This window comes from Branchiostoma floridae, chromosome 3 (assembly GCF_000003815.2).
Source record: "Branchiostoma floridae strain S238N-H82 chromosome 3, Bfl_VNyyK, whole genome shotgun sequence".
Classification (NCBI taxonomy): domain Eukaryota; kingdom Metazoa; phylum Chordata; class Leptocardii; order Amphioxiformes; family Branchiostomatidae; genus Branchiostoma; species Branchiostoma floridae.
Genome location: NC_049981.1, coordinates 6274249 through 6299707, shown reverse-complemented (window position 1 = coordinate 6299707; position 25459 = coordinate 6274249). Strand labels below are relative to the sequence as shown.

At 37.3% G+C, this 25459-nt stretch overlaps 1 protein-coding gene across 1 annotated transcript; it reads right to left on the bottom strand.

The window, feature by feature from the left end:
* Nucleotides 1-4625: 4625 nt before the first annotated feature.
* On the bottom strand, nt 4626-9021 carry LOC118411509 (CDC42 small effector protein 2-like). Its single transcript, XM_035813816.1, has 5 exons — nt 8843-9021; nt 8274-8366; nt 7229-7261; nt 6526-6639; nt 4626-5667 (listed from the first exon to the last, which is right to left on the bottom strand). The coding sequence occupies exons 1-4, from the start codon at nt 8900-8902 to the stop codon at nt 6526-6528; spliced, it is 300 nt and encodes a 99-aa protein (XP_035669709.1). The 5' UTR covers nt 8903-9021; the 3' UTR covers nt 4626-5667.
* Between the last annotated feature and the right edge of the window lie 16438 nt (nt 9022-25459).

The following is a 25459-nucleotide window of genomic DNA, read 5'->3' as shown; positions in this document are numbered from 1 at the left end:
TCTTTTAAGACATTGTCAAAATGTTTGATTCCCTTCATATTTCAAGTAGAATTTTAGAAGTGACTTTCAGTGACCCACACACCTCAAGTCGCAACTCAATTGTCCATTTCTTTTTCCTACTCTCTTACCTACCATTACTGGGTGTGGGTTCGCGTGGTGAAGCGGCAGTGTGTTTGCCTCAGAACTGAGGTCTTGAGTTCGAATCCGGCTGGGTGTCACCGATCTTGTGCCCTCGGTAAAGGCACTTTACACAACTTTCCTCACTTTACTGAGGTGTAAATGAGTACCTAGCTTCAGCTAGGGCCGTTCCTCGGATAGGACGTTAATTGGAGTCCCGTCTCTCGGGAGAGCCACAACCCATGCACGTTAAAGAACCCCCACACGTGGGATGGTGCGGTGTGTGTTGGTGCAAATCCTTTCGTCGGGAGTTGGTGATTCACTTCAAATCACCCGGATGGAGGCCTGGCGAACCTCCATACCTCCGTATCAGCCACATGGTGATTTACATCATTCACCCGGATGGGAGACCTGGCGCATCCCTGTCTTGTAATTAGCCAGCGAAAGGGTATGTCACCCCATAAGGGGCGGTATAACCCTGCCGTGTGTAAGCATGTGCGAACATGTGTGATCACGTCAACCGATGATGATGATGATGATGATGACTGGGTGTCACTTACAAAGTAATGATCACAATGATTTCAGTTTTGGTGCACTTTCTTCAAAGACTTAATAATGATGCTATGTATATTATGAGAAATTTGAGTTGTGCACCTTCTAGGTGAGGCTGAGAACTTATTTATCACCCCTCGTACTGTACGTACTTGGGTTGACTATGTAAGCGTTGAGTAGTCTAGAGAAGAATGTACATATGATGTAATGTATGTATGTTAAGGGCTACTCTGAAAAGTTTCAACAAAGTATGCCAAAATAGACTTCATAATGCTTTTTCACAAATATTGCCTGGGCTGACTTTTTCTTTAATGCAGTGTACATAGTACATATTGATAACTTTCAGAAATTGTATGGAATTTAAAAAGTGCTCCATTGTAGGGGTAAGGTACCATTTGGTGTGTTGATCAATGCATATCTGTGGAAAATTATCTCATTAATTGATTTCTATTCCCTTATTGTACAGAGAATTGAACTGTGAGATAATTTATTTTTGATTTCATTTCATTTGAACACTTATTTTACCAAGTATGTAACTTTTTTCATGTTAAGAGGTTAAGGATTAAAATACATAGCTTTAACAAAATACATTTTGTACATTGTATTTTCCGTGCAATTTATTATTGATTTTGTTTTGCTCAAAACAATATCCATGTCCCTAAACAGGGATTGCTATGACAATCGACAATGTCGATGAAGGTTTAAGTCACCCAGGTAATAAGATACACTCAAGTTGCTATGGGTATGATACACTGTCGCCCAATCAATGTACACTTTCAATTTGTTAAAATTTGGGCTGTGTAATATCATTTATGATTGTTATTATTTATGATTGTACAAAGCGTGAATGCTGGAATATATTTTGTTTTTATTTGAAGATTGACCACATTGTAAGGTCTTGACCAAATATTATAGTGGTCTGTAACCTACAATAGGAGATGCACACAAGTTAACAAGTTTTATTACAAAGACTAAGTCTTCATATTTGTAACATGATGTCAGGATGTACAGTTTCTGTTCAGCCAATCAGGGTGCTGGTCTCAAAAATTAGACGTGGTCATTGGCTAGTCCTTTGTACGAGATCTTTGCTCCTTCACTATCAACCGTTGCCAAGTTAGTGTAGCCAACCAATAAGGTGAGCAAAAAGAGCATTTTTTTATGCTGCAAAATTTGCATTGAAAATCATCACAAAGTCATGTGGGGTTGTGGTTTATACTCAAGTGCATGCATGTGTACAGATACAAGTGGTGTTCTGGGAAAGACGTCTAGTGTTAAAGTGAGAATTAAATGTTGTAAAACTGTATTTTAGTAATTTGTGCCGGTGAGGATACTTTAAATTTAAAAACAGCTAAATACACATGCCATAAGTATAGATTTAAAGACATTTCAGATGTGCAAGAGGATGTTCATTCTTTGACATTCATGAACTTGGGTGTTCATTCATAAAGAGCAGTTCTTAAGGTATACTATAGTTCTTGGTTCAGAAGAAAAGGTCTCAGTTTGTCAGCAAATTTTAGTACAACATTTAGGATTGTCATATCATTTGTATCTTGTACAAAGAATTACATGTAAATGTCAAGTCAGTGAAAGTGTAACGGTCACCAAAAAATCACAGGGTTTTAAATTTAAGGGCAGCCAGAGCAATTGATTTATTGGTTGAGAAGCTAAGAGAGATGAATTAAATGCATTTAACTTAAGGCAAAAAGTGCATGTCAAAGGACAACTTCAAGAGTGCCATTTTCTTTTCAAAACTCACAGTTTTACAGAAACGTAATTGTTGTGAACCTTTTTCAATAGCTTTAATTTGAATGTTTGCAATATTTGTCTTATTCTTGGTAACGTTTTACCAAAGATCGCTGACACTTTTTCCAAGATAGAGTTTTATCTTATCTGTACCTTAGAAGTATTGTGTGTAATCCAACTGACATAGGCTGTTGATTTGAATGTTTATGGTTACTTGGTGATGCAGTATTTCTTTGGAACTTTCCGACAGGTGTATTTATTTTCTTCTTATCGTTTTTACCTGAAAAATCTATGAGGAAGGAGGCAATATTTGATTGTTTATGCAATTCTTGCACTGTACATACTTCTTATTGCAATAATTTTCCTGATTTCTGGCCATTTTTTGCTGGTGTATATTATTGATTTCTGAAATAAAAAGGTTTGCAAATGTTGTGTAATTTTGTCGTCTTCCACGGTGAAATGTTTGTAAAGTTGATGCTGCACTATTTGTTATGATTTTACTTCTCTAACAAGATTATCACAATGATTTATATATTTAAGTGTTTTAGCTATAAGATATATAAGTTCATTATACACTTGCAACACTAATATTCATACATACTTGCAAAAATCCATATATACGTTAAATCCATATACACTTCACGTATGTACACCAAAACACACACGTGCACACACACACACAAAGTCAGCTGCATAACATTATCCTCTTTCAGTCTAAATATCTTTCATTACAAGCACATCTACATGTATGTACAGGTTGCAATCTCATGTTTTTTTCTCTCTCAGTATGACAGAGACAGGTGCTGCAGTTCCTTACTCAAACATTAGGAGGCGCTGCACGCCAGTCATATCCAACCGAATGCATGACAGAGACGGGCCTGCAGTTTCTTTCCCAGACACTAAGAGGCGCTGTACACCAGTAAAATCCAAGGCATCAAGATAACAGTATTCCCCACCACTATTAGTACACTTCCAATGCAAAGAGTCGTACATAAAAACAGCATACATATAAATATTAATACCTACAAACCAACACACACTCATATGCACGAACACACACACACAACAAAAATAAACCATCATATTTCTTTCAAAATAGTTTATTCTTCATTGGCAATGATTCTTCATGAAGTTTTTTTCCCTTTTTTTCTTGACTTGCATGATCGAAAAAAATCTGCTTATGTACAGTAGAATGAGCTAAACATAGGCAAATTGCTGTAAAAAACATGGATGTCATTTTTTAAGCAACAAATGGGCTGTACAGAATCCTTAAAGTATATTTATTGAATTGCATATTATGTAAGATATGTACATTTGTATTTTCTTTCCAACCATTGAAGTTAAGCAGAATTCCTACGGCATACTCACAATTCTAAAACATTCATAGCAAATTGAAAAAGTTTCCTTATAAAGATTGTACAATTACAAGGTTCCTTTGCTGTGTAGTAGTTCTTTCAAGTATGACTTGAGCTGTTGCCCTTATTTCAAGTCATAACATTCACTTCCCCTAGGCCTAGAAGTACATTTTCTACAGTTGATTAGGCCACAAATATTTGATTGTATGGTTGACATCAATAGTAATGCATCCATTTGGCTTGTTTCTTGAAGAAAAAAGAAGAAATGTTTCCCCTTTCGATACATGGGCAGTAAGAAATGACAATGGTTGTAGCAAGGTAAGAAGAAGCTATAAATGGACACATCTGACTAGTTGTGACAAAGGACACTTACCTCGTTTGACCAATTCCAATTAAAAAATCTTCGGAAGTCTTTCAAATAATTGAACTGGAAGTTAACAGCCTGATATGCCTTTAGGCAAGGTAGGGCCTGAAGTTTTCCATAAATCTGCCCCAAAATGAGTAAACATTTCGTAAATGTGAAGTTTCTAATTCTATCACCAAATGTGTTGTGCTTTTTTCCATTCACTAAATACTGTAATTCACTTTATCTTCACGGTACCAAATTTTCACGGTCTGAGAAAATTGAACTTGTTCTCGGAAGTAAATGTTCACTGTCGAGGCAAGTGCGCATGAAAAAAGTCTGTGAATTATTTTTTATCGGTAATGATAAGTTCACGTTACAGTCGTCACCGTGAAAACCGTGAACATAACATTACAGTGAAAAAATCAGGAATTACAGTATATTAAGGGTCTTCCGTAGATATCATCCACAAAATCAGCTTTCTGTGGCCTAAAGTCGAATTCCTAATGCAGTTGTTTTTTATCATCTTTCTTTCTTTCAAAGCAGCTCCAGTACCTCATAATGATATGATAAAAGTTTAAGGTAGTTATGCAATGCACCCAAGTACTATAAAGTTTGAAATGCAAGTTTAAATCACAATAATATTGCAAGTTAGTCCAAAAACAAGAAACCTCCAAGTAAATGTTAAGAGAAAAATCATAGCGTTTTCAAGCTGTCGGGTGTTTTTGACTTTGGGGTTGCCAAATTTTCCCCTCACATCTACTTGGAGATTTAAAGTGAGCCTATTCATACACCATGCATTTATACAGACACCAACCAGCCTTCAACACTTAGACAACATGAAACATGTAAAATATGATAAAAGTGGTAAAAACGATATCGAAAACACAAACAGACATAATAATGCACAATGCACGTTAAAATTTACCATGTAAAAAATCAAGGAATGTCAATATAACTGTAATGTTACACATGGATACAGAATACAAGTATGAAGTTAAAAACCAACTGCTATGACATTTCAGTTCATACTGAAATTTCGCGATCGAAAGCAAGCAGTGAAGCAAAGTATGAAAAAGTTAATGCTCCCCTCTACACCACAATGCCCTCTATCTCTTCCCATTAAAACTGCAAGGTCAGCTACATAACATTATCATCTTCCAGTCTAAATATCTTTCATTAAAAGCACATCTATGTACAGGTTGCAATCTCATGTTTTTTTTCTCAGTATGGCAGAGACAGGTGCTGCAGTTCCTTACTTCATCAATAGGAGGCACTGTACACTAGTGCATATAATATCCAACATGGCAGAGACAGGGCCTGCAGTTTCTTTCCCAGACACTAGAAGGCGCTGTACACCAGTAAAATCCAAGGCATCATGATGACAGTATTCACCCAAACCAGGCTTCTATCAAAACAGTCTTGTCTGTTGAGATCTTTGGAGATCATTTGAATATGCACAGATGTCTATATCCTAAGGGACGTAGTGGTTGATATAGAAAGTCTGACTGCACAGCATTATCTTGGCGTATTCCTATCACGTTATCTTCTCGCAATCTGAAAAACAATAACAAAGTCACAGTCAGTAAAAAAGTACACCTGTCAGGTGTATTACCTCTTCATAAACAGAGTAGTGTTAACAACATGGATGTCTATACAAGATGCAAATTTTCTTAAAAGTCTTAACAATTTGTCCTTGTATGTTACATGATACATTTGTATTATTGATATGATTCAATTTTCATTTAATTCAAAACCATTTGCATGTAATACTAGTAGAGTTCTTTGCCACACATCTTTTACTACCTGCTAATTGTATGACAATGCAATGTACATGTAAAGGACCTGTCCCGCCTTACATTTGCACATCTTCGAAAATGGAAGCATTGTTTAAAGCTATCTAGTACTGCGACAGTATCAACTTACCTAGTTATGGTAAGCTAACTTCCCTAGTTATGGTTAGGTAACTTATCTAGTTATGGTTAGCTAACTTACCTATTTATGGTTAGCTAACTTACCTACTTATTGTTAGCTAACTTACCTACATTTGTAGTTATGGTTAGCTAACTTACTTGGTTATGGTTAGCTAAGTCTCCCACTGCTACTGCTCTGATCTGGTAGTTAATGTTAGCTAACTTACCTAGTTATGGTTAGCTAACTTACCTATCTATGGTTAGCTAACTTACCTAGTTATGGTTAGCTAACTTACCTAGTTATGGTTAGCTAACTTACCTAGTTATGGTTAGCTAACTTACCTAGTTATGGTTAGCTAACTTACCTAGTTATGGTTAGCTAAGTCCCCCACTGCTACTGCTCTGATCTGGTAGTTAATGTTAGCTAACTTACCTAGTTATGGTTAGCTAACTTACCTAGTTATGGTTAGCTAACCTACCTAGTTATGGTTAGCTAACTTACCTAGTTATGGTTAGCTAAGTCCCCCACTGCTACTGCTCTGATCTGGTAGTTGTTGACAGGAGACGAGTGGTCATACCCGCCCTTCGATCTCATCTGCAGCTGAACTGAATTGATCTGAAACAAACAAAAAAATATTCTATCAAATAACAGCACAATGATAGAGACTACATATTTACACATACAATATTGTTCCTGGCTTGTTGTTTCTGATCACATTTTACTGTCAAATGTAAGGTCATTCTAAATCATTCTAAATGTAAATATGTGTACCCTGTGTAGGAAACATTTTGTTTTAACATTAACATCTGCTTCATGAAGCATTTTCAAAACTTGTAACAACACACATGTAGTTGGGTGAAATATTTATCTGTACACATCATACGAACAAAATCAAATTAAGTTGAACAATAAACTCTCATAACAATTATTAACATGGAATGCTGAATTTGCACACATTTTTCAAACCCTGTAAAGATCCACAAAGAATTATAGTGATATGTTTAAAAAAAAAAAAATCACACCAAACTGAGTCTTACTCTAAGTTTTGAAAAATAATTAACCACAATCATAATTTTTTGACCAGAATTAATAAAAAAAATGATTTTACAATTTCACTCAGAAACGATCATTTGCAAAATATAACTTTGATTTGAAAATTTTCTGACATGATCTTTCAGTTGTTTTCTTGAAGAGCCATGCTTACTTTTGACTGTTGTTGTACTGAGTCTCCCTCGTCCTAACATGAAGAATAACAACAAAGTTTGAACCACTAACTTAAGATTAATTTGGGAAATTCAAGAGATCATATTTGTCTGTATGAGATTTTTTCTGCAGTTTGGACCACACAGTTTCGCATGTACAAAGTCAGCTTTACACATGTACAATGTACGTTTTTCTTCTTACTAACAACAAAGTAGTGACCAAAGCGATTGATTTTATACAAAAGTAGCACAACCTTCTACAACCCTTGAAGGAGGTCACAAGGCCATGTGTATCTTCCTAAGATACAATCTACCATTCCTGACATATCTGTACATGTTGGGTCAGTATGTACATGTATGTACTGGTCACAAGTCAAGGTCTTTAGGGGGGATAGTTGGAATGGCACCAATTCTGGGCTTGGTGACCTGCTGTATGTTTGGTTTTAAGATTAGGAAGGCTTGAACAAGGAGGCAGATATCCTGCAATATACAGGATATTTTGCAATATCCTGTACTATACATCTTGGATATTCTTGTCTCAGATCTTACGCTAACCGTTTTCCAACACGGACAAAAGAAATTTGTCCAGTGTTCTAGCCAGCCTGAATTTTTCTCCTGACCTTCCCCTGGTAAATGCTGCAGAGCGCCAAAGGCTTCCATGCGACTGAAATGCATGCTATTTCCTGCATTTTGAGGGGCAAATTTTGCTGGTAAAGTAGACTCAGCTTGGTTCCATGGCAAAACATTCTGTGCTGAATTTCTGGAGATCTTTGCAAGATATTATTCATTTAAATCCTTACATGCCAATTTTTTCAGTCACAGAGGACAGACTGGACAAAATCTTTGTCTGTCCCCATTGCAAAATTCTGTCAAAGGATGAGACTTTTTTTGAGAGGACAGATGAGACTTTTTTTGAGAGGGTTGCAGGCTAGAACCCTATACTAAAACTTTCCAGCCTTTGTCAAGCTCATTCTTTTTTTTTCTCTTTGGAAATCAGGGTTCAATCCTGTTTGTCCACGATGTGGTTCTTATGTCATTTGTACTTACATGATTGCCTGCCATGTCCCCGTGGCCTATGTGTCCTGTGTGGACAAAGTTTGTGGGTTGGCCTATCATCGTCCGGTCTATTCTTTTTCTCCTCTGAAAAACACAGTAAAAATACACACATTAATAAATGGTAAACGAGGTCTCGAACCATACCACACAAAAGCTCTTTAAAGTAAACATACCATATTTTGTTTTAACTCAATGTCATGCTTGTAACTGTCACCTAAGGAGCAAGTTGCAGTTGGAAAGGCAACTGCTAGGTGGTGTCTACAATTTGACCACTTTTTGCTGAGGCCAAATGATATTACAATGTACATGTACACATTGTGTACAAAATTAAATGATGTCAGAAAGTTATCAGTAGGCCTGAGTCTTGGATACAGGTCAGCGCTAGACTAGACTATGATTTAGGTTAGCAAAGATTACCAAGTGAACTAACTGGCAAGTTAACAATGATAACTATCTGGCTGTGATTGTGGTGTAACAGCACGAGAAGCAAACCCATTACCCAATTCTGGGTTAGAGTTAGTTAATAAGTTAGGCTAAGAATGATAACCAAGTTAACTAACCGGTTGTGGTTGTTCAGTATAACAGCACGAGAAGCAGACCCAGGTCTCACTCATCTTCATGGAGAACAGTTTCCGGGTCGCCACGGTGACGGTAGTAAACAAACAAACACCTCAACAGAAACAAGGCAGCTTCTTCTCACAGCACACAGGGTCTTCAGACGTCTCAGTTAGGGAGTCTTCTGGAAGGAGGAAAAGAAGAATGTCTAAGTTGGCAAGAGCTCTATATTTCAGTAGAAAACTAGGACCTGAACTTGGAGGTGATATGATACTACCTTTTGTATTGGATAGGTTGTTTCTATCGTTATTCATGAATTAGATTAGTTTTTTACAATTAGATATTAGCAACACACAGTCATGAATAGTCATTGCACAACTCAACTCCCATGTACAGTACATAAAATTTTGTATATGTACAAATTTCCATACACTGTACCTTACTTGTCCTGTTTATTATAATAAAGTTGTCGCAATAACATTTTCTCTATATAACACTGTAACTGTGTTTTGGGTGTTGGAACTGGTGTTCACTCTATTGCCTATGTTTTGGCTATGATTGTGATACATAATTATAACCAATGACTCTATTTCCAAGTCAAAGTCATAACAAAAACATTTGGAGTATGAGACTATGACTTGACAAGTTCATTTTTGTTTGTTCGGTGGTAAGGTTACCTTAAAGTTTGCTACTGAGTATGTTCCCTTCCCACTCCAAAACCAGTTAAAATGTTAACATTAAGTTCTATCTTAACTATTTCATTATACTATTTGGAACCACATCTACAAGTCTGGACAACATTTAACATATACATGCACAATCATGTAGATATTTTAGAAACAAAACTTCAAAGTGTATCTTCAACCACAAGAGATGCGATACTAAACCAAAACATTCAAACATTATCATATCTTATCACCAAGCTTGCATGTGGTATTTGATAAACTGAAAATATTCCCTGTAGATATGATAAAGGGATATTTTAGGCATAATATCTGGGTATGAGAAGAGAGACATCTGGTATCAATACTATGTTATGTACCACGACCTGAAACCTTGTAATATTTGCGCACAGTGTACTAGTAATGTTTATTCATGATGTAATGTTTACAGAATACTGAATAGTCTACATTGAATCAATACGTTCATGTATGCTTATGGCTGATCCACAATGAGTCATTGTTGTGATATAGAAATTAAATGGCTTAAATTCAAAATATTAACACGGCACATTTTTTGTCAAAGAATGATTCTGCAAACAACACAATTCCAGAATATGGAAGGAAGTGCATTTTTGTGCATTTTGTAATGTTTTTGTGTGTAGAAACATTAATCATATTTGAATTCTGATAATCCTGCATGGCCCCAAAATGCCAAGTGCATCCCAGTAGAAGGGCACCATCTGAGTAGTGAAGGACAGGTATTTGTTTAGACTACCAACCACAACAAGAGTTCACATTCCGTCAAGATAAGTGTCACACAGATAACATCTAGTATGATTTTACATGCTCTATTACTATTTTAGATACTGTGAGCCCAAACTACATATCATAGAAGAAGCAAAAGGTCCTTAAATCTTCGGCCTGCTAAAAAAAAAAAAAAAAACTATTTCGGTACATATTTTGCCCTCTGCGGCTGTCAAATTCTTATTGACTTGAACTGGTAAATCTGAATTTAAAAAAAAATATACAAAACTACAAAAATACAAAACTTTTTTTCACTCCAACCAGGTGTAAAAATGGGTACCTGACATTGGTTGGGGACATAAAAGGCAGTGGAAAGAGAGGGATGGGCTCCGCCTTCCAATACAGTGCCCTAGACACAATGGAAAACAACCCACTGCCCTTACACTTACAGGCTCAAAAATGCTATGGTACTACCTTTACCTTTTATTTTCCTTCACCTATTCTCAGAACTGGAATAAAAGAACTTGAGAAATATCTGATTTCAATTGACATTCACCACTGACTATGTCACTGTAACAAGTTACCTTGTACTAGGACATCCTGCTGGGTGCCCTTGAATTTGGCAAAATACCTTTCCAAATTTAAGCAGACAAGCTCTAGGGTTACAGGAGTTGGAGGGACGCCAAATGTAGTATTTACCACAAACAGTGCTAGGCTTACCACGGTTTAGGGGTTATTGGTGGGCAAGTTCAAGCTTTTCAAATTAAATCTAAATGTATCTCCTTTGGTTAGTAGGATTACTAAGTAAGAGGTGAATCTTGTATGACCCCTGCTGACTACAGTTCACTATAAAAAACATGGAGTTACCTCAACTTTTGACGCAGTTACTGATATTTTTCTTTCATCTTTGGTTTAGAAGTTTTTAGAATCCAAGTTCAAACAGAACAGTGCTTAAGTCACCCTTGGTTAGTCTGATTACTAACAGGTGAAAATTGTCTTTAACTCTGGGCATGACTTTTAAAAGTTTACTATGAAAACATGAAGATCTAACCTCAAGCTTTGGGCACTGTGAGTGAACACGTTGTTATATGTTATTGAAGGCGAGGTTTAAGTATAACAATATTGACATCCCATTTGGTTAGTGTGATTACATCACTTTAGCGTTGATTACTGTTTACTGGAAAAACATGGAGACTTAACTTTTGGCACTGATAGTGATCACGAACTTGGCATTTGAACAACACTGTTCTCCTGCAACTGTGATGGTACGGTGTCCTTCAGTTTGATTTAGAACAAACTAATCCCTCTGATGCTGACTACAGTTCAACAAAAAAGCTTTTACCACAGTTACTAAACTTGTTCTTTGTTAAGAGGTAATACGAGGTCATGTTGATATGTATCCATGTTCAAGTCACCTTTGGTTAGTGTAATAACTAACAGGTGCAGCCTATATGACTCTAGACAACTGCAAATTACTGTCTACTGAAAAAGCATGGAGATTCAACTTTTGGCACTGACAAAGTGTCATGAACTTGACATTAGAATGACATGGTTCCCCTGTGACTCAAGTCTGTGACAGTACAAAATGTATCTGTCAGTTTGATTTAGAACAAATGTACATTGTATCTCTCTGACTCCAGTGCTGACTACACTTCTCCAAAGAAACATGGGAATATACGTACAGTATTAACTCACCTTTTGACACAGTTACTGAACTTATCCTATGTTCATTGCTAATACAAGGTCACGTTAATGTGTATCAATGTCAATGTTCCCTTTGGTTAGTATGAACTATGATAATTACTAACATGTGCAGCCTGTATGACTCAAGTGCTGACTACAGACTACACTAGAAAAACATGGACAGTTACGTTTGGCACTAGCACTGCAAGTGAACATGAACTTGGCATTAGAACGACATGGTCCCCTGTGACTCACGTCTAACTGTAACAGTACTAATGTACCCTTGACTTTTAGGTTGAACCTGTCTGACTTTAAATGCTGACTACAGTTAGCTATAAAAACATGCGGCTCAAGTCAGCTTACTGAACACGTATTTGGCTTTAGAATTAGAACCACATGGTTCCCCTGTGACTCAAGTAAAATGCTACGCAATTTTTGTATATTGTAAAACCTAACTTCAACATGACACCCAGGAAAATAATTTGAAATGGCCCAACGTTAAAGTAAAAAGTTTAGCCTATCCCATTTTTCTACATGACTGCTTTTCTGGGAACAAGTACAAAAGTCATGACATGCACCAGCTGTTCTATAAAGCTTCCTAACTTAAGTGCAACGTCCCGGCACTGTACAAATAGACTATAAGTTAGTGTTGGTCACGTTCAGACATCAGAATAGTTTCTTAGCCATGGTTGCACACCTACATTTTGTACATCATGTAAGTAAGATGATTGAAGCTTCTTGTTGTTGTCCAGTACACATGTACATGTACAAATGTATTCCACTTGGAGTTAACGGTATCTAACTTCTGAGATAAAGTCTATGTCAAATATCTAAAATATGATTACCAATAGAGTTTTGAAGAAAATATAATACACTTTTGAAATGAAAGGCCTTGAAGAACATATACATCATACAGAAGAAATACATGTTGTCTCAAAAGCAAGACCTACAACCTACAAAAAATGTCATTTGGAAATGGTTACAAAAGATTGTTAAAGATTAGGGTAGTGGGTCATAAAATAAGATTAAAAGAAATAAAATTCTATTTCGCCAACAAATCATAACAGAAATCAAACTCAACGACAAACAAATATACGATTATGAAGACAATGTCTTACCACAAAAACAAAGCACATCCACCTCCAACACCTGTACTGGTACACACAGTTTCCCGATCCACACTGAAATGTTTTGCCCTGCCCATACTCATATGTTTATATACCTTGGTCATGACCCCCAGTGCACAGCGTTGCAGCATGTTTGTTTTCCTGTCATGCCTACGTACCTTGGTGTACACATTGATAAGCATTGTCTGGTTTCTCAGCCATGTCTACATTGGTGTTCACATTGATAGACATTGTCTGGTGTTTTAGTCATGCCATTACCCTACGTATTTTATATATTGATAACAATAGTGAGGTGACTATAGGGGAACCAATACATGGTTAATGTTTAGGTGAGTTCCTCCCAGTTTCTCTGACCAGCCCACTACTATAACATTAATCAATGTTAACTGACAGCCACAGAAAAATCAATATAAAGATATACAGTAATATAATACTTCTAACAGATGTTGTAATACAGCTTGAAAAAAAAACTCACATGGACAATGTCATGTACATGTTACAAGTATATGAATATGTACAATGTCATGATGTTTCAAAAGACTACAAGACTACTGTAAATGCAGAAAGAATCGCAATTGTTTTATGTTTGAAATTTTCACAATTACAGCTTCACTGGAAAGACACAAACTCAAATTTTGAACCATCTTGAATATCTTTTTAAGCATTACATAACTATAAAAATAATACTACCACAAACCCAATAAATTTGTGCTACCACGAATATACATGAAACATTTACAGTTCACAACAATGGTTTGAGATTGAATGACCCACCTGCAAGTTGCCGAACAATCAGCAATGTCTTACTCTTTGAAAACTTGTCGAACTATCTGCTGCTGCAAGTTGTGTTTTCTAACACAGCATCCACTATAATTTTGGGCTCACGAAATGAAAATGTTTCCATTCATCAGTTTTACCAGTGATGTCAGTTTTGCCAGTAAATTGTAGGTTGTGGGTGGGCATATATTGCGCAGAGATGTACAAGTACTATAATTATTGACTTGCCTCTGACTGACTCACACAAAGATCAATATATTGGCCCTATAACCAGCCGTTGTTCCCACATAGATCAATGGGAATAAACTTCAAGGTTGACAAAACACCAGTTCTACAGGCATGGGGCCAAGGCCAAGACAAGTCATATTTATGTATATCATCAATCTGCTTAGTGCCAAAAATCTAATGCCAGAAAGTGGGGGAAAAGATGACTGGATAAAAATGCAAGAAATCTAGATTAGCATAAACCATAATTCCGTTCCGTAACTTTGAATTACTTAATGACGGAATAAGCTCATTAATTCAGCTCATAGTTGACAAAAGACCTGAAACATAATCTTCTGAAGTCACCCATGAAAATATCAAAATCATAATTTCAACAACAAAGAAAAACAAATCTGCCACAAACTGTCATCCAGAAAACTAACAGCCTTATATATCTCTATGCAGATATACTAGTAGTAAATCAATCAGGGTTTATTTTATTGGAATTTTGCAGCTTTTTTGTTTAAATTCTATAAGAGAGATAAAGATGAAAAAAGGCCACAAAAGATGGACAAAATAATGCCACTATAATCAATCTGCTTGAACTTGAATGTGATATACCAACAGGTGTCTGCCAAGTGTGCACATGTATTATCACATCCAGACTTTGTTTCTTACATCTTTGTTAGGTTTGAACAAAGAATAATCAACCGACCACAACCTCCCCTCACAGGTGCCAAATCCCCAACATGAATAGCCCTAATGTTTCCCCGTCTCATACCCCCAGTTTATTTACTCGTTTATCCGTCGGAGTTTGTTATGAAGCCATCACCCCAGCTTTGTTTAGGTGGTTACCGTTTATGACGTTTGCACGGTCGCGGGAGAAAATAAAGAAAATCCTGTCCCCTTATCGCCCGACATTATGTCGTACGATGTATTGTGTTGATTTGGTAGGAGGGGGTCGGTGAGCTTTGTTTTCGTACAACGCCCAGGGTTTTCGACGTCACAAAGGTGCTTTGAGTTCAACAACATTGGGGCATTGTTCTACTATGGAACAACGGAAGAATGCAGAACATAACTCCACTGTACACTGCATTATGTGGATTGGATAGGTACATTGTAGGGCAAGGCCAAGGACAAAGATGATGCAAGAGTGACAAATGTTTGGTCATGTCTACATCTAATTACCATAAACAGAAGTTTATGTTTTGGGGTAGGGCTATAGTGTGTGCCTGTTCCTGAATGATTGCTAAAGAATCCATACTTGGGGTTGGATATGTGCGCACGTACTGATGAAAGTTCAAAAGCACTGGCGCATTATTCTCGAATAGAACAACAGAAGAATTTAAGGCACAAATCATCATGTGGATAGGATGGAAAAAAAGATTTAGTCAGAGATGACGTTCAACGACAAAAGTTTAGACAGTCCTTCTTCTAATTTTTGCTAACCGTGTTCAAGTTTCAAAAAACCAAGTTCCTAAAACCTACTAACATACATGTAGATATCTTTTTTCTTTTCTAACAGCAAAATCAAGTCCATGAAAAAAAATTGATTTAGGCCTAACTAATGTCTTTTCTGTTTCCCTACCTTAGTACCTACCCTAGAAAAACCTGCTGACCCTAGATTTTTTTTGAGTCACATAGCTTCCAGTTAGAATTTTATTTAGCCTACTTTCTATTGAAGTAAAAACACTGCTTGTCCTATCTAATGAAGGATAATTTTTTTTTTATACATAAACAAAATTAAAGTTTACATTGAAAGTGTCCTCATGCATTTCAGTTTACTTTGTTCAACTGTAACTTTAATATATCACACTAGAGTTTTGGCCAGCCTAAAACAAGAAAAAAAAAAAAACCTACTTACCAACCCAAATTTTTTCAGGACAAAAACAGGAAACACAACATTTTTTTTTCTAGGCCTTAATCTACAGATGGTCTGGTCTTCCATTGACCAGGGGGCACCCATAGTGGGAAACCCTGGGGTAGTTTACAGATTGTCTGGTAACCTTGCCACTCAGCAAACAAATACTGAAGTTGTCAGTCATACGGCGCGTGGTACGGTCCTGACATATACCGAGAAACCGTGTGTGCATTCTGGGTACGAAATCCTTTTAGAGTCAAGGTAGCACACTCTAGCCTACTAGGTAATCAAACAAAGTTCAACTTCTCAGTGTTACATGTACATGTATATCTGTAGCTTTGGCAATATGAGTACAAAATCCTTTTTCAGTCATGGTATACTAGCACACTCAGTTTATTCTAGGTAACCAAAATACAACTTACGGTTTCTCAATGTTACATGTACAAAAACTTCAAAGCACATTTTGTAGCTCTGGCAATCTGAGTACAAAATCCTTATTCAGTCATGGTAGCACACTTTGCAGTTAACCAAAGTTCAAGTTTTATGTTTCTCAGTGTTACATGTACATTTCGTACACGTGTAGCTCTGGAATTCATTAGCAGATATCAATCTCAAACTATATTATATGATTTACAACACTAATATATAACACAAAATATATATGACACCAAGTTCAAGTTGTAATATATGCATATAAATGCATCTGTACGTGTCTATGCATCGCAACTATAGTATGGTACAACATTATACAGATATGTATCCTACGCAATGGCTATATCAGTATATATGCTGATATTAGAACGGGCACTCACATATCTTCTCTTCAGTTCAAATGTGGAATTTATAAGTTTGTGTATTCAAAAACTGGTTGTGTCAACCGAAGAGTTAGAAAGGTGCTAAGAAACTATTGACATGAGTGGTTACATGTGCCACAAGAAAAATATTACCAAATGTATCTAAACACAACCAAGGCCATGTAATGTACAGTGAAACATTAGGAGGGAGCCATACCTGTGACATCAACATGTTATCTCCTATCCTTACAAGTGTGGATGTTTCGCTGCTATTTTGGTGCTGGTAGTGACGCATGTTGTGCCCTATCTGCACACCCACACTGTACATTACATACTGGGTACTGATACTAGCACTGTACTTAGATGTACCACTCTCACAAGGGACGAATGGGATGTTTCTAGTTCTACCCAAAACAAGTGTCGACAGGATTCTGAGAGTGTAAGCCTACGATGAGTGTGACACAGCAAAAATTTTGGCTCCTAGTAAGAGTCCTGCCATCTTAACGTCGAACTGCGGCCTCCTTTAATTTTGATCCGCAGGAATATATAATCAAAAATAAATAAATTCAAGGTGTTCTATGTTGTAGATCAGGCAGTAGTGTCTAGGGTTACTGACAAAGGTAAGAGCTACAATGCATAGAACATACATGTTTGTAATGTACGTCTAAAGGCCAATGGATCCAAAATCATATCCAGTTGCTTGAGTAACTGCCTTTTGCCGTATCTTATTACCTGGATGTCTAATCTTCATCGAGGTAAATAACATTATGATCTTGAAAGTTTTTTAAGTGAGTTTACACGTAGATGCTATATACATGTACATGTATATATACAATGTACTGCCAGTAAGGTGCGAGTCAGAGCTAGCTAGTCAAGACATGTCTTTCACTTATTGTCCAGACTTTTGCAGCTTGTAGTTGTACTGTACAAAACTGGTGTGATACACCTAAACTAAAGGCAGTTTACAAGTTATATACCAGTAAACCATTAGGGGAACTGTGACTCAGACAAAAACACTCACACTAATCTGCAATGAAACTTTAGCCACCACACCCTTAATGACCTACATGTAACATAATACTGTAAATGCAGAAACTTTTGCGGTGGTTTAATGTTCGCGGTTTTCGCGGTGGCTGCTTCACCGCGAACTTGAAACCACCGCGAACATTTTTCCATAACAGTAAGAGACTGCAGTGCATGGTGCTACCGCGAACTTAAAACCACTGCGAAAAGTCCTTTTTCCTGCTACTGCAAAATTAAATCCCCGCGAACTTAAATACATTTACAGTATATAACCCACCCAAACAGTACTGGTGCTACATGTAAGTATGTTTCAGATAGCAGTTCGAGAGTTCCGGGAATGTTGATTTCAAAATACAGTAGAAACTCCATTGAAACAATGACTGAACAAATAAATAAACAAATGAATAAATGAAATCACAAATCTTAAAAAATATATCTACATCCCAATAATGCTTAGATACGTTAGAACACAGGTGCCATTATGATGTTACTATCACTTTGTCCACTGTTCCTAACTTTCACAACTGAAAATAGTCTAAAGAAAATATTGACTCTTGACAAGTAATTTGTTTCATTTTTCCTAAACCATATCTCATTTTTCTTTCTCCTGACACATATAAAACCCACACCTACCGTTTCCTGTGATGTTGTCTGTATAGCGTGATCATGAGTTTACTCAACCCAAAAAACAAATGTTTACCGTACACTGTTAATTGTCTGTGGAGAGGGAGAAACCACTGACAAACATGGGGGTGAAACCACGAGGATGACAGCCACAAATATTCTAATGAAAGCTTCAGCTAAGGATGAATTATAATAATGCACTAAAATGATATTTGTGTAGTTTTGGGGACGACAAAGGTCAAGGTCAATTTTTGGGCATCCTAAGTGGCATTCCTTGTCATTAACTTTACTTAAATATCTTTTCACTAAAATTCAAGAAACCAAGAAACGAAATTGGTAATGCCTGTTTAAGAACACATGTAGACATCCCTGTTGGAAAGGTACCAACACTAACCTATTATATAGTATTAGGAAAGAACAAGACATCTCATTAGAGTTTTATGAGAACACATGTTGTGTCCAGTAGAACATGTTGTTGTGACTGACACAACATCTGGTTATCATAGAAAGCTGGATCTGTCCAGAGAAAAGTCCAGGAAGCATCTAGTGGACTTGTTTATTGGTATAGCCTGAGTCATACATGTACTAGATAGTACTGGAACTTTGTTGGTTTGATTTGTGTTTATACATGTAGGTGTTTCTGAAATTTAGTAAAAAGGATATTTATCTAGAATTAAAATACTTTTCTTAAATTTCATTTTCAGCTTGTTATTGTATTCTGTTGCAACTTGATGAAGATGATTACTTGCTTGATGAAGTTACAAAAATGTATCTAAACTGAGTCTTACTTTAAAATTTGTTTATCAATCAGAACTTATAACTTTGCCATGGTGCATCTTTTTAAGTCTTATGACTAATATAATTTGAAACTCTTTTTTCTTAGTACTACGTAATAAATATAGTAATGTGTATCATGCTACATTATTTTTTTTCTATAATTCTTCTACATACATGTACATGTAGCATTCCAGAAACATGCCATATTTCCCATGTGCAAGGGAACAAGGACCTTCCCAATTCCTTTTCCTCCCCAATGTGGACAGAATTTATCCTATGTTGACTGATATAACACAGCTGTGGTACATGTAGCTATTCCATGAACAGTCTAATTCCTGCTGAAGTAAAAACCACATGTAAACCATGGAGGCATCTCCACTTGAATGTGTAAAATGTAGGTTAGGAGTTTCCATTGACCCAGACAAGTAGCCAGATAACCATCAGCAAGTCTTCTGTTAGGTAGAGTGTTACATGGATTACATTACATTGGCAACAGTAGCCTGGAAGCCAGACTGTACCCAGGGCCCACGAAGGCCTACCATAGCCTGGAAACCATACCAATGGCAGCTCCTACTCCCAGGGATCACTGCAGTGCAGTGAGTGAGTGTTTAATCCACCTGCCAATTTCATTTTAGGGGAAGCTGAAGTTTTACAGGATTGTTTTCAATTACTGTAAATGCAGAAATTTTCGCTGTGGTTTTATGATCATGGTTTTCACGTTGCCAATTCACCAAGAACTTAAAACCACCGCAAACATTTTTCCATGGCGGTAAGAGACTACAGTGCATGGTGCTACCGCAAACTTAAAACTACTGCTAACAGTCCTTTTTATGCTTTCGGGAAATTAAATCCCCGCCAACTTAAATGCATTTACAGTACTTCACTGCAATGGCTGGAATTGGAAAGATACATGTACTCTCATGTCCCTAATAAACATACCTTCCGGAATAAACATACCCCCCGGACAAATCTTCAAAATCTAATAAACATACCCCCCGGAATAAACATACCCCCCGGAAAATGACCAAATTGACATGTAGACTGTGTCCATGCTACTTCTGTTCAAGGGAAAGAAGATAATAAGCAGGTAGGTTATTTTCATTTACTTATACCTGATCACCAAATCAGTTAAATATAGCTGTATGAATAATGAATATTGAATAACTATAGATATCTTGTTCAAATTATAATATTTTCTCCATTTTCTAATGAAAGGTATACATGTATATACATACTCCTAACCGGGGGCCAACAGTGCTTTCAAATTCAACAAGTGAAAATTTACATGATACATGAATTTTCTACTCAGAAATTGAAGCAAGTAATCAATAAATATTTTTTGTACATTACTTAAAATTACTGGCATATCAATAAAATCATTATAAATATAGCTCCAAGTACTCAACCATATATGTTTTAGACATTTAACCACCAATTAAAACACACATCAACACTCCCAAAATGGACACAAACTGTTCACAAAGTTTTTGTGAGAGCTCGTCTGTGAAGTAGCCCAGCATTCAGGCCCAAATACTAAATATGTTACAGATTATATTTTGACACTAGAAAACCGCTAAAATTAGAAAATTTTATGATTATTTCTGAAATTCAATACTCTGAAAATATATATGACATTTTGAGCCCATCATTACACCGAAATAAAATCATTTTCACCCGTTTACGGCCTCATTTTAGTGATTCGAATCTGGCTCCCAACAGGGTGCTAGCTTTACTGTCAGTGCGTGTTATTCCTGGCAGCCATGTTGGATCAGTTTCGGTCTTTTTCTTCAAGTTTAAAGCTGTTTTTACTGACGGATTTCTGCTGTTTTTGGAGAATTTGCGGCCCCAAAACTCACATTACAAGGGAAAGAAGGTTCTAATTGTTGTTTCTTATGTGAAGGAATTATTCGTCCGCCCCGTTGTCGCTGCCGATAGCGCATGGAACCACATGGTCGGAAATATACTGTACATGCTAAAATAATTTATGTGATCAGTGTGTTCATTTACGATGTAAATAGAGACTGTAAAAGTTGTTTATATAAAAAATTGTGCTTCAAAACGTCAGTGTGGTGGCTTATTTTCCCAATAATAACATTTACTTTGTACATTCATAGCGAAATCGACCGATATTTTACATAATCGCTAGGATGTTTGGGTCACAGTGGAGGGGAAATCCGAGCTGCTTCGGCCGAAAAATTATAGTGTCAATTTTGAGCAAAAATACCGCGGACATATGGACAGAAAACCCCAAACTTTTTATTATGCGGTTGTCCCTGGTTAGCAAAGCCCCAATTTTCAAAAAAAATAATAAACGTACCGTCCCAAATAAGAACGTACCGGGTGGAATTTTCCTGGGAAAAAAATAAACGTCCCGGTACGTTTATTAGGGACATGAGAGTACATGTGTAGGCTGTCACAAAAAGGCGATTGCTAAGTAGGACTTGGGCCAGTAAAGAAGATGGGTTCAAATTTTCTTGGGTACATGCGTTGGCATTATAGCCAAGGAGCTGCATGGTCTGTGAGAACCCTGGACAGAGTCTGGCACCCAGTGTACATCAATGGTGACTCAGAGTCAGAAGGCTAGCCTTGTATTTTCCCCAACTACACATTGATACCCAGACACTTTACAGACATGGGCCTAAATCAAACCAGACCATGGTCTGTAATCTTACCCCATTAGAGGAAAATGAGCAATGTCTTTGTTACTTGTGACCTTTGGAAAATTGGTTCTGACATTTTGGTTATTTAATTTTGACACTTCCTGCCTTCTAGTTAACAATAACATGTTGTATACGCCAAGGAACAAAGTACCTACCTGAAACATGTTATCTGTAGACTAAAACTGAAATTGCAAGTAATGAAAGATCGGTAATTTTGCGGACAAAAATATCCAGGAAGTGCTATGAATCATTGGCGGATCAAATTCTACTGTATATGCTCATGTGGGTTCTTTGATTGTAGTAAAACGTGGCTATACTTCAATGGCAACAAAAGATGAATATACATGTACATTGCAATTGCAAAAATGACATGATGAACTTCTTTACAACAACATTTCTTTGATGTACACTATGTCTTCTTCATGCAGGTTTTACCATGTATATTATGACTTATGGAAATCGACAATGGTAATAATATCACTAGTATTCACAACCAGCAAACACTAAATGAAAGTCATACTTCACAAATATGGGCATACATACAATAAACAGGTACTAGTGCATGTATACGTGCAGAAACGAACACACGTTCCTTGATAAGAGAAGTCCTTTTGACTTGTGACCACGCCCAATCTACCAACATTTGGGCCCCACCAATTTGGGCTATACTTTTGTCCCTAAAATTTGCTGGCAATTTGAACAAATTACGGCAACAAAGTACAAAATCCTGGGGATTTGTGCCGAACCAAGTACCAAGATTAACGACCTGCGGTCTTTGAATAACCGCGGAAGTGGAGAAAGCGTTGTTTTCAAAATACGTCTGTGTGTGAGTCAATGCCGGTCAGGAAACTAGAGCAGACTTTGAATGGTTCATCTGATAAAGAATTTGGCATCAGAAATATGTGACCTGTTTAGCTGTGAGGTGCACGTGTGTGTACATGTGTTTAAAGGAAAGCATCAGAAAATCTTCAATTCATTATTTTCCAGCAGTTTACTCATTAAAAAGTTGATTTACGTCAATTTTTACATTAAGCCGCCCAATATGACCCTGTAGACACGTTTGAACTTCGCGCTCTCCTCCTCTCCCCGCCGCGCTGGCCGATGACGTAATGGCCTCGTTCTGATTGCCTGCGCGCTGACGTCACAAATTAGAATTGAAACTTCTGGCCATTTTGCTCGGTGAACCTCGGTCCCTTCGGCGGGAAATCACACCGCCATTCTGGAAGCCAGTCCGTTGTTGTTGACAATTAACTTCGTGGACCTGTAAGTCGCGTGGTGAGCTGTCTACGATCACACGAAGCCATAGTCCCCGGGAGACTGAACATGAATTAGCTTGTCTGCAGCGGGTGAACCGCGCGGCGACGGGACGAAATCAAAACAATGGTTTTTGGGGAGGTTCACGCACCGTGCCATTCTGGACTATTACAAGAGCGAGTTCGGGTCAGTTCTTACCTTCTCCTTTCCGAACAGCACAGTGATAATTACACGTAAGCTTCCACGAATTTTGGTTGAATTCACAGTTGTAGACCTCGTTTGTTCTACTGACAACATACCCTTGATCGCTACATAGCGAACAACCCCCTTTTCGCGCCGAAACAGATAGCACCACAACTTGTACAGATCGTGCGAGTTACGCCTCGCCTCTCACTTTATTTTCTGTTTCTCGGGTAAATTATCTGGACTGGTCGGTTTTTCAATCATGTAGCTTTGGCGGAGATTGCTGGGGGTTCATTCAAAACAAATCACGGACTCTGAAACGAAGCCGACATTTCGCGCCATTCACAATGCCGGCGTGTGTGGTATGTAAAAACAACAATGCTGTATGTATGTTTCGGCGCGGAAGGGGGATCGTTCGATATGTAGCGATCAAGGGTATGTTGTCAGAGAATGATTTTTTTTATGTCCCTGCCAGTTGGACAATTGTGAATTCAACCAAAATTCGTGGAAGCTTACGTGTAATTATCGCTGTGCTGTCCGGAAAGGAGAAGGTAAGAACTGACCCGAACTCGCTCTTGTAATAGTCCAGAATGGCACGGTGCGTGAACCTCCCCCACCACCATTGTTTTGATTTCGTTCCGTCGCCGCGCGGTTCACACGCAGGCAAGCTTATTCATGTTCAGTCTCCCGGGGACTATGGCTTCGTAGACAGCTCACAATGCGACTTACAGGTCCACGAAAGTAATTTTCAATGACAACAAACTGAACTCCAGAATGGCGGGGTGATTATTTACCGCTGAGAGGACCGAGGTTCACCGAGCAAAATGGCTGGCTAGAAGTTTCGGATCCGTGACGTCATACAATCTCAGACGATCAGAACGAGGCCATTACGTCATCGGCCAGCGCGGCGGGGAGAGGAGGAGAGCGCGAAGTTCAAACGTGTCTACAGGGTCATATTAGGCGGATCAATGTAAAAATTGACGTACATCAACTTTTTAATGAGTAAACTACTGGAAAATAAAGAATTGAAAATTTTCTGATGCTGTCCTTTAAAGGCAGACTGATTGGGATACCATTGCAATAAATGGTCCTTGAGACTTGACAAATAAGCTAGAAAACGGATGCAAGGTACACAAACATTATACATAACTTGCAACAACAAAGAGTTCTATGCAAAAGAACAAAAGAGTTCAATGAAAACACTCTTGACTTATACCAGTTATCTGTAACTATCATAGAGCAACATGGCAATAATTATAATTTATAATCTTTGATTATGAATTGATGAATTTAAGGGCACTTGTTTTTAAGCTCGATATTTTTAAATGTGAACTAATAATATAATACAATAATATAACTAAGTGATGAGATGTCAAAGTAAACAATTCAGTCATTCACTCATTTATGATGCATTCATAGTAGCCAGTTAATTGCACAACGGATTACCTCACACTTCTGTTAATTGCACTGTGCTTTTTTTTGTGCACGGAATCCCAATATCCCAAACCAGTGTGGTCCAACTACTTGTTGATAACATTGCATTGTTGCACCAACAGATCATTGCATGAAATACTCAGGCAAAATGGGCATGCAATTAAACGGCTTCTAGTCAAGGTTCTACTGTACCACTGAAAAACCCAGCACCTTGTATTTATCATACTGATACAATGCCCCAGTACTAGGTCAATTGGCACTGTGTAGTGTCACATGTCTTACATGAGGATATAAGGCTACATGGAGATGTGTACTACGAAAAGGTCAGACATCTGTATCTCATTTGTGTGCAGTGTTCCTATTTAGGGTCAGACAAGACTGTTGACAACAACCAGGGAAACTGTAACATACAATGGATCTTTTGCTAGTCTGATCCTGACAAATTTCAAATGAAATAGGATTCCCAGAGATAAGAAAGATAATAACTAACAAGGAATATTGCATACTGGGGCTTGGAATATACATGTAACACTTACCAACTATTGACAAGTTACATAAAAGAAAACTTGGTTGGAGAAGACCAAACAGAAAGAATTTAATAAATTTGAAACTGTGACTGAGAATGAAAAAATTGTTAATACATGTAATTATAGATCATGGGTACCTGTACAAAAAATTCAGGTCCAGGTACGAGAGGATCAGGATTTGATCCATATTTTGTTACAAAGGAATCTGTTTGGTGGAGTATCCTATCTTCACATAAACAATGCCAACTGACTGTAGAAACCTGACAAAAAAGGACTCTTTTCTTAACC

What these genes read in the sequence shown, in the direction of transcription:
- LOC118411509 (XM_035813816.1), bottom strand. Translation starts at nt 8,902, where the DNA reads ATGAAGATGAGTGAGACCTGGGTCTGCTTCTCGTGCTGTTATACTGAA. An exon ending in ATACTGAACAACCACAACCG is followed by an intron (nt 8,367 to 8,842) that starts GTTAGTTAACTT and finishes TGTGTTTTTCAG; the next exon opens with AGGAGAAAAAGAATAGACCG. An exon ending in CAGTACAACAACAGTCAAAA is followed by an intron (nt 6,640 to 7,228) that starts GTAAGCATGGCT and finishes TGTTTGTTTCAG; the next exon opens with ATCAATTCAGTTCAGCTGCA.